Source organism: Salmo trutta, chromosome 5 (assembly GCF_901001165.1).
Source record: "Salmo trutta chromosome 5, fSalTru1.1, whole genome shotgun sequence".
Classification (NCBI taxonomy): domain Eukaryota; kingdom Metazoa; phylum Chordata; class Actinopteri; order Salmoniformes; family Salmonidae; genus Salmo; species Salmo trutta.
This window is the reverse complement of record NC_042961.1, coordinates 46,113,194-46,128,043: the sequence shown is the minus strand read 5'-3', so window position 1 is coordinate 46,128,043 and position 14,850 is coordinate 46,113,194. Positions and strand designations below refer to the sequence as shown.

Genomic DNA, 14,850 nt, shown 5'->3' with positions numbered 1-14,850 from the left:
TTTTTTTAGATTAGTATACCTATATACTGCACTGCACCGTAACAAGATATGACTACCCTATTAGAATTAAATGGTCTGTTGCGTGCTTCAGTCCTGCTCTCAGCATTTCTGCTTGTTGCTGTTCTTCCAAATAGTTTGCTCTCCCAGGGATTTCTTTTTCCAAGTTGTATATTGCCATCTCAGATGCGTAAGGAATCGCTGAAGAGATTCATTGCAGCACAGACCGGGCCTCATGAAATATATCTAGGATGATAATAAAGAGATATTTGGTGCATCACACACTCTAAAACAGGATCATCTGTAATTATCGCTATTCCCCATCTGTCACTGATGGCTTTTCAATGGCTCATTACGAGGAGTGCATAACGGCAACCGAGGTAGACGAAAACCCCCCCAGTTGGGTGATTATGAAACTAACGAGGTGTAACCTCCATTTTTGGCTCGTCTGGTTTGTTTTACCTACATAGCGGAGTGCTCGTCTGGACTTGTTGACCGAACATCCCTTCGTGACGTTGTCCTGCCTCGCAGATGACACTGAACCCTTTTCCCCGGAGGAGAAGGCCATCGCTTTCCCCCTGCCCAGGAGTATTGGAAGTCACACCCTAATGATTGACAACAACACACTAGCTAACTCCGATCAGTACCTGGCGCATCAATTAACCCAATTGGAGCCGTCGGATCTGTCGAACTCGTACAGTCCGTACACTGACCCTGAGCCCGGTTTGAATGATTTGGGGGAGCCAATGCAGTCTCTCCATTTTCCGGTGGAGCCCACCATGGCCGTTGCGGACATAGGGGAGATGGAAGGCTTAATGAAGGTAAACCAGCCTTCAACAAAAGAGCTGTGCCATCTGTCGGTTTGCCATCAAATGTCATTAAGTGTGCCTCATAATCAAACAATCATGTGTAAATTGGTCATCAGGAAATTGAAATGCAACAAGTTACGTTTAACAAATGTTAAAATGCAATACGACTCATCACAGGCCAATGTGAAATTAATTGGATTTACGAGAATAATGGCTAATAACCCAACCAGTTTTAAACATTCTACTTTTTACTAGAATCGAATTTCTAGGTATTACATGCCGAAGGTAACGGCATAACAGAAAATAATTTAAGATGAACCTTAACTTGTGTGTTTGATTCCCTGGCCCTTACTAATCGTTCCCACGTATCCTCCCTGGTAGTTTAGATTAACTCTATTTTATTCTGTGACAATTATTTTATTTACATTTTGTACCAGAACTTCCTCCATAGAAAATATTTTATAATTTAACCTCAATCTCATTCTGTCACAATTATTAGTTTTGGGATTTTGTACTGTAGAAAATATAAAGAAATGTGATTGAATACTTTTTATTGAATCGTCATTCTCAAGGGGGATGAGCCAACTGTAAAGCAGTCCAAAGAGGAAGGGGACACGATTAGAACCACTGGGAGTAATTTTGAAAGGACAATCACTGTTGTCAAGGGCAACTCCAGTCTCGGTTTGTATTAATACTTTGGCAATATGCTGTATATTCCTATATTTCTTTTTCTAAATGTCAGCCCTGATGAGAAATTGCTGTGAAGAGAACAGCGTTCACTTTTTAATAAATCATTCCTCTTTCCAACTGAAAATTGTATGTAAATAATGCAATATCTGTTGCATTATGGTCTTTCTGTCTGTTAAGGTTGTTGGATATTAACTATGATATTATCAATGTGGATCTCCAGCACATCAACATTATTAACACATGATTAAAGATTGAACGCATTACACATAAATGTGGGTGAATGTATTATGTATAGGTTCCAGGTCTTTGAGAATGTTGTCTTTGTATCTACCTTACAGGGATGACGGTGAGCGCCGTCAAGGATGGCTTGGGGATGCACATCCGCAGCATCATCCACGGAGGCTCCATCAGCCGAGACGGCCGTCTGGGGGTGGGGGACCTCATCCTGGCCATCAACGGCGAGCCCACGGCCAACCTGACCAATACACAGGCCCGTGCCATGCTCCGGAGACACTCCCTCATTGGGCCAGACATGGGGTAAGGACCCGGGCTATGTAATATGTTCAATGTTTTGAAACCTTGTCCTTGGAAACCTGTTTAATATGGTTTCACTATAGGCCTTCATTAAAATATCCCAACTACTGCATATACAGTTGAAGTTGGAAATTTACATACACTTAGGTTGGAGTCATTAAAACTTGTTTTTCAACCTCCACAAATTTCTTGTTAAGACTATAGTTTTGGCAAGTCGGTTAGGACATCTACTTTGTGCATGACGCAAGTAATTTTTCCAACAATTGTTTACAGACAGATTATTTCACTTATAATTCACTGTATTACAATTCCAGTGGGTCAGAAGTTTACATACACTAAGTTGACTGTGCCTTTAAACAGCTTGAAAAATGTCAGAAAATGATGTCATGGCTTTAGAAGCTTCTGATAGGCTAATTGACATAATTTGAGTCAATTGGAGGTATACCTGTGGATGTATTTCAAGGCCTACCTTCAAACTCAGTGCATCTTTGCTTGACATTATGGGGAAAACAAAAGAAATCAGCCAAGACCTCAGAAAAAATTATTGTAGACCTCCACAAGTCTGGTTCCTCCTTGGGAGCAATTTCCAAATGCCTGAAGGTACCACGTTCATCTGTACAAACAATAGTACACAAGTATAAACACCATGGGACCACACAGGCATCATACCGCTCAGGAAGGAGATGTGTTCTGGTGTGAAAAGTGCAAATCAATCCCAGAACAACTGCAAAGGACCTTGTGAAGATGCTGGAGGAAACCGGTACAAAAGTATCCATATCCTCAGTAAAACGAGTCCTATATTGACATAACTTGAAAGGCTGCTCAGCAAGGAAGAAGCCACTGCTCCAAACTTGCCATAAAAAAGTCAGACTACGGTTTGCAACTGCACATGGGAACAAAGATTGTACTTTTTGGAGAAATGTCCTCTGGTCTGATGAAACAAAAATATAACTGTTTGGCCATAATGACCATCGTTATGTTTGGAGGAAAAAGGGGGAAGCTTGCAAGCCGAAGAACACCATCCCAACCGTGAAGCACGGGGGTGGCAGCATCATGTTGTGGGGGTGCTTTGCTGCAGGAGGGATTGGTGCACTTCACAAAATAGATGGTATCGTGAGGCAGGAAAATGATGTGTATATATTGAAGCACCATCTCAAGACATCAGTCAGGAAGTTAAAGCTTGGTCGCAAATGGGTCTTCCAAATGGACAATGACCCCAAGCATACTTCCAAAGTTGTGGCAAAATGGCTTAAGGACAACAAAGTCAAGGAATTGGAGTGGCCATCACAAAGCCCTGACCTCAATCCCATAGAATATTTGTGGGCAGAACTGAAAAAGCGTGTGCGAGCAAGGAGGCCTACAAACCTGACTCAGTTACACCAGCTCTGTCAGGAGGAATGGGCCATAAATTCACCCAACTTATTGTGGGAAGCTTGTGGAAGGCTACTTGAAATGTTTGACCAAGTTAAACAATTTTAAGGCAATGCTACCAAATACTAATTGAGTGTATGTCACGTCCTGACCAGTAAAGGGGTTATTTGTTATTGTAGTTTGGTCAGGATGTGGCAGGGGGTGTTTGTTTTATGTGGTTCGGGGTTTGTTGGGATATGTTCTTATGTAAGAGGGGTGTTTGTTTTATGTGTTCCGGGATTTTTGGGTATTGTTCTATGTTTTGTATTTCTATGGTTTTTCTATGTTGTGTATTTCTTTGTTGGCCTGGTATGGCTCTCAATCAGGAACAGCTGTACATCGTTGTTGCTGATTGGGAGTCATACTTAGGTAGCCCTTTTTTCCATCTGTCTTTTGTGGGAAGTTGTTTTTGCACTGCTGTGTTTAGCCTGCAAGACTGTTTGTCGTTCGTTTGTTTTCTTGTTTTGTTATTTAGTGTCTCAATAAAAGTAAATATGAGCACTCAACCCGCTGCGCCTTGGTCTACTCCATACGACGACCGTTACAGTGTATGTAAACTTCTTACCCACTGGGAATGTGATGAAAGAAATAAAAGCTGAAATAAATCTTTCTCTACTATTGTTCTGTCATTTCACATTCTTAAAATAAAGTGGTGGTCCTAACTGACCGAAGACAGGGATTTTTTACTAGGATTAAATGTCAGGAATTGTGAAAAACTGAATTGAAATGTATTTGGCTAAGGTGTATGTAAACGTCCGACTTCAACTGTACATACAGTGCAGATTTCACCTCAAATATATTATCCCTAGATTCCCTACACATGTACACACACTTGTTTTATGTTACAATGTAAAAGTCAGAGAGGACTTTTGCATAGACACACTATTATACAATCAGATAAATGGTGCCTGACATCACACAAAATGCCTCTTGATCAAATGTGGTATTTTGATTTTTTTGTTATGTAAATGATTTGGTGGCTTTTTCTATAGCCTATGTGTACAATTATGAGCAAGTCAAGCATTGAGTTAAGCTTCGTAGTGTTTTGCATTTGAGTAAATTGTGCCAAATGATCCCATTAATGTAATTTGTTCTGCACATCTCGTAGAAATATTATCTTCTCCTAGTACATCTCCCACACAACAGCTAACTGTTTCAACCAAAGCCATTCAAATACACATTTAATTGAACTGAATTGAGATTACTAAAATGCATACCTCAGAAACAACACCTGACAATGAATGTGTAGTAAACATTATAATGCAGTAGAGTGTGTTGAGGACCTCAGTTTAATTTTAACAATGCACTTATTGTTGATAGTAGGAAAGGTCATTGTAATGCAGTGTTGTGAGTCATAGACCACCTTAATATCACTTAAAAGTTGTGCCATGCAAAACATGATAGAATGTACATAGGTAGGATCTTAATTTGAGCCAGTTTGCTACACCAGGAAAATAATCCTGCAGCTACAGGAAATGTGAATTATTATGTGGATTATAATTAATGGACATTTTTGCAGGGGTTGATACATTTTCGTGAGGGACAATTGACTCTGAAATTTCAAAGTTGAAATTGCAAACTTCAGAAACCCTTTTAAACCTCAAGTAAACTACAAGTTTTTCATGTTCTGCTTTGCAGAAAAGTTCTCCTGCAACAGGGTGATCAAATTAAGATCCTAAATCTGTATACAGTACCAGTCAAAAGTTTGGACACACCTACTCATTCAAGGGTTTTTCTTTATTTTTAATATTTTCTACATTGTAGAATAATAGTGAAGACATCAAAACTATGAAATAACACATATGGAATCATGTAGTAACCAGTGTTAAACAAATCAATATACACTACCGTTCAAAAGTTAGGGGTCACTTAGAAATGTCCTTGTTTTTGAAAGAAAAGCTAATTTTTTGTCCATTAATTTAACATCAAATTGATCAGAAATAGAGTGTAGACATTGTTAATGTTGTAAATAACTATTGTAGCTCGAAACGGCTGATTATTAATGGAATATCTACATAGGCGTACAGAGGCCCATTATCAGCAACCATCACTCCTGTGTTCCAATGGCACATTGTGTTAGCTAATCCAAGTTTATCATTTTAAAAGGCTAATTGGTCATTAGAAAACCCTTTTGCAATTAAGTTAGCACAGCTGAAAACTGTTGTGCTGATTTAAAGAAGCAATAAAACGGGCCTTCTTTAGACCAGTGGAGTATCTGGAGCATCAGCATTTGTGGGTTCGATTACAGGCTGAAATTGGCCAGAAACAAAGATCTTTCTTCTGAAACTCGTCAGTCTATTCTTGTTCTGAGAAATTAAGGCTATTCCATGTGGGAAATCTCCAAGAAACTGAAGATCTCGTACAATTCTGTGTACTACTCCCTTCACAGAACAGTGCAAACTGTCTCTAACCAGAATAGAAAGAGGAGTGGGAGGCCCCGGTGCACAACTGAGCAAGAGGACAAGTACATTAGAGTGTCTAGTTTGAGAAACAGAAGCCTCACAAGTCCTCAACTGGCAGCTTCATTAAATAGTTCCCGCAAAACACCAGTCTCAACGTCAACAGTGAAGAGGCGACTCCGGGATGCTGGCCTTCTAGGCAGAGATGCAAAGTGAAAACCATATCTCAGACTGGCCAATAAAATAAAAGATCAAGATGGGCAAAAGAACACAGACACTGGACAGAGGAACTCTGCCTAGAAGGCCAGGATCCCGGAGTCGCCTCTTCACTGTTGACATTGACACTGGTGTTTTGCGTTTGAGCCAATCAGTTGTGTTATGACAAGGGGGGGGGGGGGGGGCATACAGAAGATAGCCCTATTTGGTAAAAGACCAAGTCCATATTATGGCAAGAACAGCTCAAATAAGCAAAGAGAAATGACAGTCCATCATTACTTTATGACATGAAAGTCAGTCAATACGGAACATTTCAAGAACTTTGAATTTTTCTTCAAGTGCAGTCGCAAAACCATCAAGCGCTATGATGAAACTGGCTCTCATGAGGACCGCCACAGGAAAGGAAGGCACAGAGTTAACTTTGCTGCAGAGGATAAGTTCATTAGAGTTACCAGCCTCAGAAATCACAGCTCCAATAAAAGTTTCACAGAGTTCAAGTAACAGACACATTTCAACATGAACTGTTCAGAAGAGACTGTGTGAATCAGGCCTTCATGGTCAAATTGCTGCAAAGAAACAACTACTAAAGGACACCAATAAGAAGAAGAGACTTGCATGGGCCAAGAAACACGAGCAATGGACATTAGACCGGTGGAAATCTGTCCTTTGGTCTGATGAGAGCAAATGTGAGATTTTTGGTTCCAACCGCTGTGTCTTTGTGAGACGCGGAGTAGGTGACGGATGTTCTCCGCATGTGTGGTTCCCATCGTGAAGCATGGAGGAGGAGGTGTGATGGTGTGGGGGTGCTTTGCTGGTGACAGTGACTTATTTAGAATTCAAGGCACACTTAACCAGCATGGCCACCACAGCATTCTGCAACAACACGCCATCCTTTCTGGTTTGCGTTTAGTGGGACCATTTGTTTTTCATAAGGACAATGACCCAACAAACGTCCAGGCTGTGTAAGGGCTATTGGACCAAGAAGGAGAGTGCTGCATCAGATGACCTGGCCTCCACAATCACCCGACCTCAACCCAATTGAGATGGTTTGTGATGAGTTGGAATGTGGAGTGATGGAAAAGCATTCAACAAGTGCTCAGCATATGTGAGAACTCCTTCAAGACTGGAAAAGCATTCCAGGTGAAGCTGGTTGAGAGAATGCCGAGAGTGTGCAAAGCTGTCATCAAGGCAAAGAGTGGCTACTTTGAAGAATCTCAAATATAAAATATATTTAGATTTTTTTGAACACTTTTGGTTACTACATGATTTTATATATCTTATTGCATAGTTTTGATGTCTTTACTATTATTATACAATGTAGAAAATAGTAAAAATAAAGAAAAAACATTGAATAAGTAGGTGTGTCCAAACTTTGGTCTTGTACTGTACATTTAATATTTCTGACGAACACCAATTGAATAGTGTAGGCTACATTAAGGTAGGACTTTCAGTACTATAGAAAGGCTTTTGGACTGCACAATTTGGACTGTCCTAGCATAGATGCTCAATGGTGAAATTTGAACAACTCACTAATGCCCTTCACTTTCCTAAATTGTATTTTCTCCATATATTCGAGGGAAGCTACATTAAAGTGTGGGGCACCATTATTTTCAGTATCAAGTCCTGCTTGCTCTACTCTAAACTTCTCAGTAAAGTATGTTAGCCCATAAAATCCTCTTCACCTTCTAGATCTGCTTGTGCACCAGAGGACGATCTATGCCCCTTTTATGTGTGAGTATTGCTAACTCCCACGCTGATGGGTGTGCAACCAAAATCTACCATTTTGATTTGTTTCCTCACTGTCCACTTTTCCTCACCATTCTCATATGGGCCTCATCGCCTGTCCATGGTTGGGAGTTTTATCCAGATCTAGAAGTTAAAACACATATAGTATATCAACCATACTGTATATCTACCTTACACAAACCTTATCTCAGCCATACACAAACCTTAAATCAACTATGCAGTATATCTACTATACACAAACCTTAAATCAACCATACAGTATATCTACCATACACATACATGTATATGTACCATACACAAACCTTATATCTACCACACACAAACCTTATATCTACCATACACAAACCTTATATCTACCACACACAAACCTTATATCTACCACACACAAACCTTATATCTACCACACACAAACTGTATATCTACCACACACAAACCGTATATCTACCACACACAAACTGTATATCTACCACACACAAACCTTATATCTACCACAGACAAACCTTATATCTACCACACACAAACCTTATATCTACCACACACAAACTGTATATCTACCACACACAAACCTTATATCTACCACACACAAACCTTAGTCTGACCAGTTAAATAAAAAAAGAGCAAACTACTTAAATTCACTGTTACCTCTTACTCATTAATAATACAAAATGTATCAAAATGTAGTCAATGTATCTGGATAAATCTCTCACTGGACTGGACTGCACCACTAACCATTAAAACGTCATCCTTAACACTCCATTGACATTCTTTTCTGGGACTATGAGGCTTGCTGGTCCATTTGTGTGGCGATAACGATTCATTTTGCACTTTTTGAACTTTGCTCTATCACACACTAATCCACTTGTTCCTTCCGTCATCTGTTTTTGGAAGCATTTTAATTGCTGTTTGAATGAACAGGGATTCAAGTACCTCAGTGTCTGCATGTCCTAACGTTGAAGTACAAATTAATCCATCGTTGTTAGATCTGTCATCTTCACTCAAAAGTGTGTGTGCTTTAGAATCAACTAATTACGATTAATTACTTGAAACTGGGCCTACCAAAGCAGATCTATGCTCTTTGCTACTTCCCTTTCGTTAAATTCTTACTATTTTGGAAAGTTGTTCTTCTATTCCAGTAAATTTGATGTTCCAATTGATCTTCCCTTCAAACCTCCATGACATATTTTGGAAAGAATTCTGCCACTCAATTCGATTCGAGCCAACTTTATTGGCCCAGACATTTATGAACGACGGAAACATCTGTTTTGTATAGTTATGCGGGGACGTCTGCTACATTATTCATTGACGGCTCACCTTGGGCTCATGATAGGCAGAATGCATTGCCAGAGAAATTTAGAGTTCATTCCTTCCCCTCCTGCAATCTTGTGCCGCACAGTTAATTTGGACGGGGAGAAAAACAGGTGCGCTCCTGAATGTAGATTAGACGTCTATGAATAAATAAAAGTCCTTTTGTAAAAGTGCCCTTTCTGTCATACCAGGTGGCATATGAATGCAGGCACTTCCACACTAATGCTTTGTTAAATGTTCATGTCATTCCTAATGATGAATATTGACATGCTTGCACACAAGTTTGAACTCTCGTGTCATATGTTTATGGATAGGTTATATATTTGGGGGTATTTGCAGTGATGATGACAAATCTTGGTCAGGTTGTTATCAGGAGTGTGCTGAGACTCATTGGTGTGTGTGTGTGCGCGTGTGTGCGCGCGTGTGTGTGTGTGTGTGTGTGTGTGTGTGTGTGTGTGTGTGTGTGTGTGTGTGTGTGTGTGTGTGTGTGTGTGTGTGTGTGTGTGTGTGTTATCAGCATCACCTATGTTCCTGTGGAGTATCTGGAGGAGTACAAGGCCAGCCTGGAGCAGCCTAAAGATGACATCTTCTCTGATGTTCCTCAGGCCCCAAAGTAAGCTCAAACTTTATCCAAATTCATAGAAGTAATACATTATAGAAAGGTATTTTCATGACGATGCCCTCACTAAACTCATATGCTTTTGATTTCAAGCATTGACTAACTTTCGCAATATTATTTTGTTGTACTCCAGACAGTACTAAAACAAGTCGATTACTATCAGACAGGCTATGGTTTACAAAGGCGTCTGTTTTCTGTTTGTCTCTTTGCAGAAGAGAAATCCCAGAACTCCCAGAGCGGGAGGATGGAGAGGGAGAGGAGAGTGAGCTACAGAGTGCCACCTTCAGTAACTGGAACCAGCCCAGGAAGTGAGTAGGACGTTTGACTTTGGCTTGGTCCAGAACATAGAGGTGGATAGAGGGTGACCTTTCCACAAAGCCTGTTTTAGCATGGGCAGCGCCATTGAAGGCTTTCACTGTTTTAAAGTAGTCAACTGGATGGGACTTCCTAAGAGCTCATTTTAAGCATTTATCATGGCAAAGATAGGGGACATACCCTCTTTCCAACTCTAATGTTAAGGGGGAAAAAATCTGATTGGGTAAATAAGCAATAAGCACTGATTTGGACGTCAAGCCAAGGTTCATGGCATTAGTTATACCACTTTGGAACTGCACACATACTACCCACTGTCTGTGTTCTGCTTTGTGGTAGTAATATTGTTCAAAACCGGTATCCTTACCTCCTGTCCTCGAGAGGTGCTCTGCACTGTGCTGATTCTAATCAGTGACTGATTTAGGCGAGGGAACGCAAGTGTGTGACACTCTCCGTCCAATCAATGACAATCAAGAGGAAATCAGCAAACACTGTGGCCCTCCAGGATTATTAGTAGCTGAGGCTAATTCAATGGGCTGCAACGTTTAGAATGTCACAAATAGAAATGGAGCCACCTGACACAGTTCCCTAATCTAAAAGACAGAGAATCGTATCAGATCTACCTAATTTACCGACACAACACAATGCCCCATTTATTTTATGCAACAGATAATCATTTACAATCTAAATTGTTGAACCTTCTGTAACGTTGCTCTCTCCTGAATTTGTATTCAATAGGTTCTTACACAAGCCATTTCCTTCCTTCAATGTCACATCTTATTTTTACATTGTGTGCAAATAAATTAAATTAGAACCCCAGAACAGGAGTTGGCCAAGAAGTGGTACAATAAAGAACCCCCTTTTTTAAAATATATTTTATAATGCATGTCGTCTCTCTCAGGGTGGAGCTCAAAAAAGAAGCTGGCAAGTCCCTTGGCATCAGCATCGTGGGGGGCAGAGGAATGGGCAGTCGCCTCAGCAACGGCGAGGTGATGCGGGGCATCTTCATCAAACACATCCTGGAGGACAGCCCCGCCGCCCGCAACGGAACCCTGAAGACTGGAGACAGGGTTGTTGAGGTACACCCATCAATATTAGGGCTCCCGAGTGGCGCAGCAGTCAAAGGCACTGCATCTCAGTGCATTAGGCATCACTACAGTCCCTGGTTCAAATCCAGGCTGTATCACATCTGGCCGTAAAAATGTTTTTAAAAAAATTGTATTTCACAGTAGAATGTATTTGCTTTGACATGGCTAAATAGTTATTGCACATTAAAAACCTATTAATTACTTGTTTGTTTCTTTGGAATGTATCAGGTGGATGGCGTGGACCTGAGAGATGCCAGTCACGAGCAGGCTGTGGAGGCCATCCGCAGGGCAGGAAATCCTGTAGTGTTCCTCGTCCAGAGTATTGTCCACAGGCCCAGGGTGAGCCTTCTAGCTCCCTGTGTTGGCACGCTAGCGCCCTGTGTTGGCACGCTAGCGCCCTGTGTTGGCACGCCAGCGCCCTGTGTTGGCACGCCAGCGCCCTGTGTTGGCACGCCAGCGCCCTGTGTTGGCACGCCAGCGCCCTGTGTTGGCACGCCAGCGCCCTGTGTTGGCACGCCAGCGCCCTGTGTTGGCACGCCAGCGCCCTGTGTTGGCACGCCAGCAACCTGTGTTGGCACGCCAGCAACCTGTGTTGGCACGCTAGCTAAGTGGCTAATGTCTTTCAACAACAATACTTTATTTCCTAATCTCAAACCATTAATTATCCCATTTAACACAAAATTAACTTCAAAAAGCTACTTAACCATCCTGTATCCAACAAAGACTACAGTAGCTATCTATAACTCATTATTGAATTCGTTGATAGACTCCTTGTCAGGATTCATTTCACTAAAAGTTCAACGGAAACTTCAAAACATTTGACTGACTGTATTTTTTCTGCCTCTTCATGGGTTTGAAAGCGCCATTAGGCTCCAAAAGCATGAGGAACTAATATCCTACTGAAATTGCTACCAGCTTTGCAATAGCCAACATATCTTGGTGTCCGACTTACAATCATTCATTTTCATGCATGGTTGAAGCTTTCCAGACATTTTCCGTAACCTTCAACTAACCAGTCCAGCATGCACCTCTTTCTCAGCCCGAGTCCCACTGTAGCCCTGCTTCGTCACCAGTCATAGAGAAATACAGCACCGCTTTAAAATGCTTGCCTTATCACATGTGCCAGGTAGTCTCTTGCTTTGTCTCGCTCTCTCTGTTTATTTGTATTGCTTTCTTCCTCTCTCTATCTCTCTCTATGCACATCAGTAGAGTCTGTTGCTTTATCTCTCTATCCAGAAGTTTTCAGACTCTCTGATAGGCTACTGTATGTGCATGCAACAGAAACGTGCAAAAAGAGACCCAAATAAAAATTGCAATCTGAGTGCATCCAGAGGGAAAAAAGAGATCAAACGTTATATCCTACAAAGGTTAACTGCTACGGGCAGGTATGTATTGCTCTTGCTCTTTTAAATGGTGCCACTGGGACCTACCTACAGATTGTAATGATGCTTCTTAGCAGTTCCCCTTGAAGGTCTTCTACTCTTCTGTGTCACTGGTGAATAATCCAAAAGCAGCGTTGAGGATTCTCTAAAACATTTATTGTTTGGTTCTAAGAAAGAGCTCCAATTAGATTTTCTTGAGGACATCATTACCAGTCACTCATTTTGGAATAATTTGACTCCAGAGGAGTTTTTCCTTTTGAACATTTTCTTGTCTATTCCCTTCTTTCCCGGACACCTGATAACATTTTTGTCAGGGCTCTGCCGCCACATTTCATTTCCTTCCACTTCTGTATCCTTGACTTGCTGTCGATCCCCTGTGTTGCTTTTAGAAGGCGCCCCTACCCTTTCTTCTGCGGCTAAACACCCACCCCGGATCCAACCCACGACCCACTAATCAAACCTCTGCCAGCTTATTATCTCCTGCCTCTCCGCTTCAGGTTAGACTGTGTGTGTGTGTGTGTGTGTGTGTGTGTGTGTGTGTGTGTGTGTGTGTGTGTGTGTGTGTGTGTGTGTGTGTGTGTGTGTGTGTGTGTGTGTGTGCGCGTGTGCCTGCGACCCAGTGTCCAATCTTCCTTCATGTAGACTGCTTTCTTTTGCTGCTCAATGTTTGCTTTTTTGTGGTGGGTTCAATCCTACAGTGTATAATATACTCTTTGTATAGAATATTTTCTCTTTGGCCCAGTTTCCCAGACCCAGATTAATTCTACTAATGAACTCAAAAGCATGCTCAGTGGAGAATCTCCATTGAACGTGCATTTGAGTCCAGGAATAGATTGTGTCTGCCTGGTATACCGGCTCATAACGTTTTGTGAACTGAGGAAGAGTAAAGGAACAGGAAAAACTAAAATAGCACAATAGCTCGTATGTCACGTACCCCAAACCACAAGGTTCACTGCATGTTGCTGTGGTGGTTTCTAGTTGGCAGGCAAAATATATTAAATCAGCTCCTGGGTGAGAGGTGGTCAGGCCTGGGTGGAATATTGATAACGGGCTGCCTACCTCACTGAACACATCATCATTGGAGTTTTCCCAGTGTGTATACAGTACCCACATTGACCAAGGGCAATCCATAATCTGTTGTAGCCAAGCCAATCCAACCACAACCCGTGAAGAAAAACAATAACATTTGAAGTTTCGCTCAGGCAATTTTTTCTGTTACGTTCAAACAAACGTTTTATTAATATATTTGGATGCTTTTACTTGTCCCATGCAAGCCTCACCAATTAAATAGAGTGTGATGCCTCACCGTTGTAAATTCAGCCGTTGCTGATTATGACATTTGATGGCAATGCCTAGCGGTGTATTTTTCATGTTTCTGTCCCTCTTGTGCACGACAGTCCTCAACCACGGACACCAACGAGGAGAGAGCGGCGGCCATGGCACGGCGCAATAGTGACAAGGTCAGTGTCTCTATGCAACCTTTAGACCTATGTCAAATACTTGAGCTGCACTGGATTTAGCACAGCGTTTGCACTTTGGGGACTATTCCATTGGTTCCACTGTACTGAAACCAAAGGAAAGTGTTTGGGCCCTGGTTTTGTAACCGTAGGGGACAACGCCTGTAACTTGATGTTGTATTGTCGTAGAAGTCTCAACCTAAATTTCCGCAGGGCTTTGTGTACACCTTTTTCATGCCAAAATGATTTACATCCATGTACATTATACTATTCACCTGTCAAGTTCATGTCTCATCATGACCAGCAAATGTGTGACTGAATACACATGACCCTTCAGGAATCGAGTTTGAGACACCTGGGATAAATCTTATTTAGTTTATCAAATTAAGATTTTTAGTAGACCTAGCACTTCACTCACACTCTCCATCATAGCGGTGGAGTGAAGTTTCTGCCCTTAGTTTCACAATGTCCTAGTCCTTTGTTGTCTGTCTCATTGAAAGTCTCTGACTCTTCTCTGTTCTCTGTAGGAGGTTGAGAGTCACAGTAGACTATTCCTACGCATCTCCCCAACTAACCCTTTCACTCCTACTCCGTTTAAGGTTTGTGGGTCTTTGTGTTGTCGTGCTTTTCCCCTTCTATTTCCGTGTATGCTCGTATGGTTGTGTTATGGAATATATGTGGAGACTCATATATTGGACAGGCCTTACGTGCATACATGATGTCCTAACACATTTCCACTAAACCTATCTGAGTATCTTTTTCTTTTTTTGTGTTTTGTTGGTTACAAATAGAACATTGAAATATCGAAATTGAAACTTGCCCATTTTAATCTCATGCAAAAATATGCAATGTTTTGATTCTGAATCAAAATGCATTTTAATTTGCC

At 41.4% G+C, this 14,850-nt stretch overlaps 1 protein-coding gene across 7 annotated transcripts in view; it reads left to right on the top strand.

Annotated features, from left to right (window-relative positions):
* Positions 1–14,850, top strand: part of LOC115194262 (multiple PDZ domain protein) — a 70,960-nt gene that overhangs the window by 35,201 nt on the left and 20,909 nt on the right. For 2 of the 7 annotated variants that reach the window (XM_029753834.1, XM_029753839.1), the window contains 11 exons: positions 468–818; positions 1,379–1,487; positions 1,835–2,033; positions 7,745–7,786; positions 9,624–9,719; positions 9,938–10,033; positions 10,939–11,116; positions 11,354–11,464; positions 12,897–13,004; positions 13,905–13,967; positions 14,492–14,563. In XM_029753834.1, the coding sequence (XP_029609694.1) occupies positions 468–818; positions 1,379–1,487; positions 1,835–2,033; positions 7,745–7,786; positions 9,624–9,719; positions 9,938–10,033; positions 10,939–11,116; positions 11,354–11,464; positions 12,897–13,004; positions 13,905–13,967; positions 14,492–14,563 (1,425 nt within the window). The remainder of the gene's footprint in view (positions 1–467; positions 819–1,378; positions 1,488–1,834; positions 2,034–7,744; positions 7,787–9,623; positions 9,720–9,937; positions 10,034–10,938; positions 11,117–11,353; positions 11,465–12,896; positions 13,005–13,904; positions 13,968–14,491; positions 14,564–14,850) is intronic. The other 5 variants (XM_029753841.1, XM_029753836.1, XM_029753837.1 and 2 more) reach the window with 5 other exon arrangements.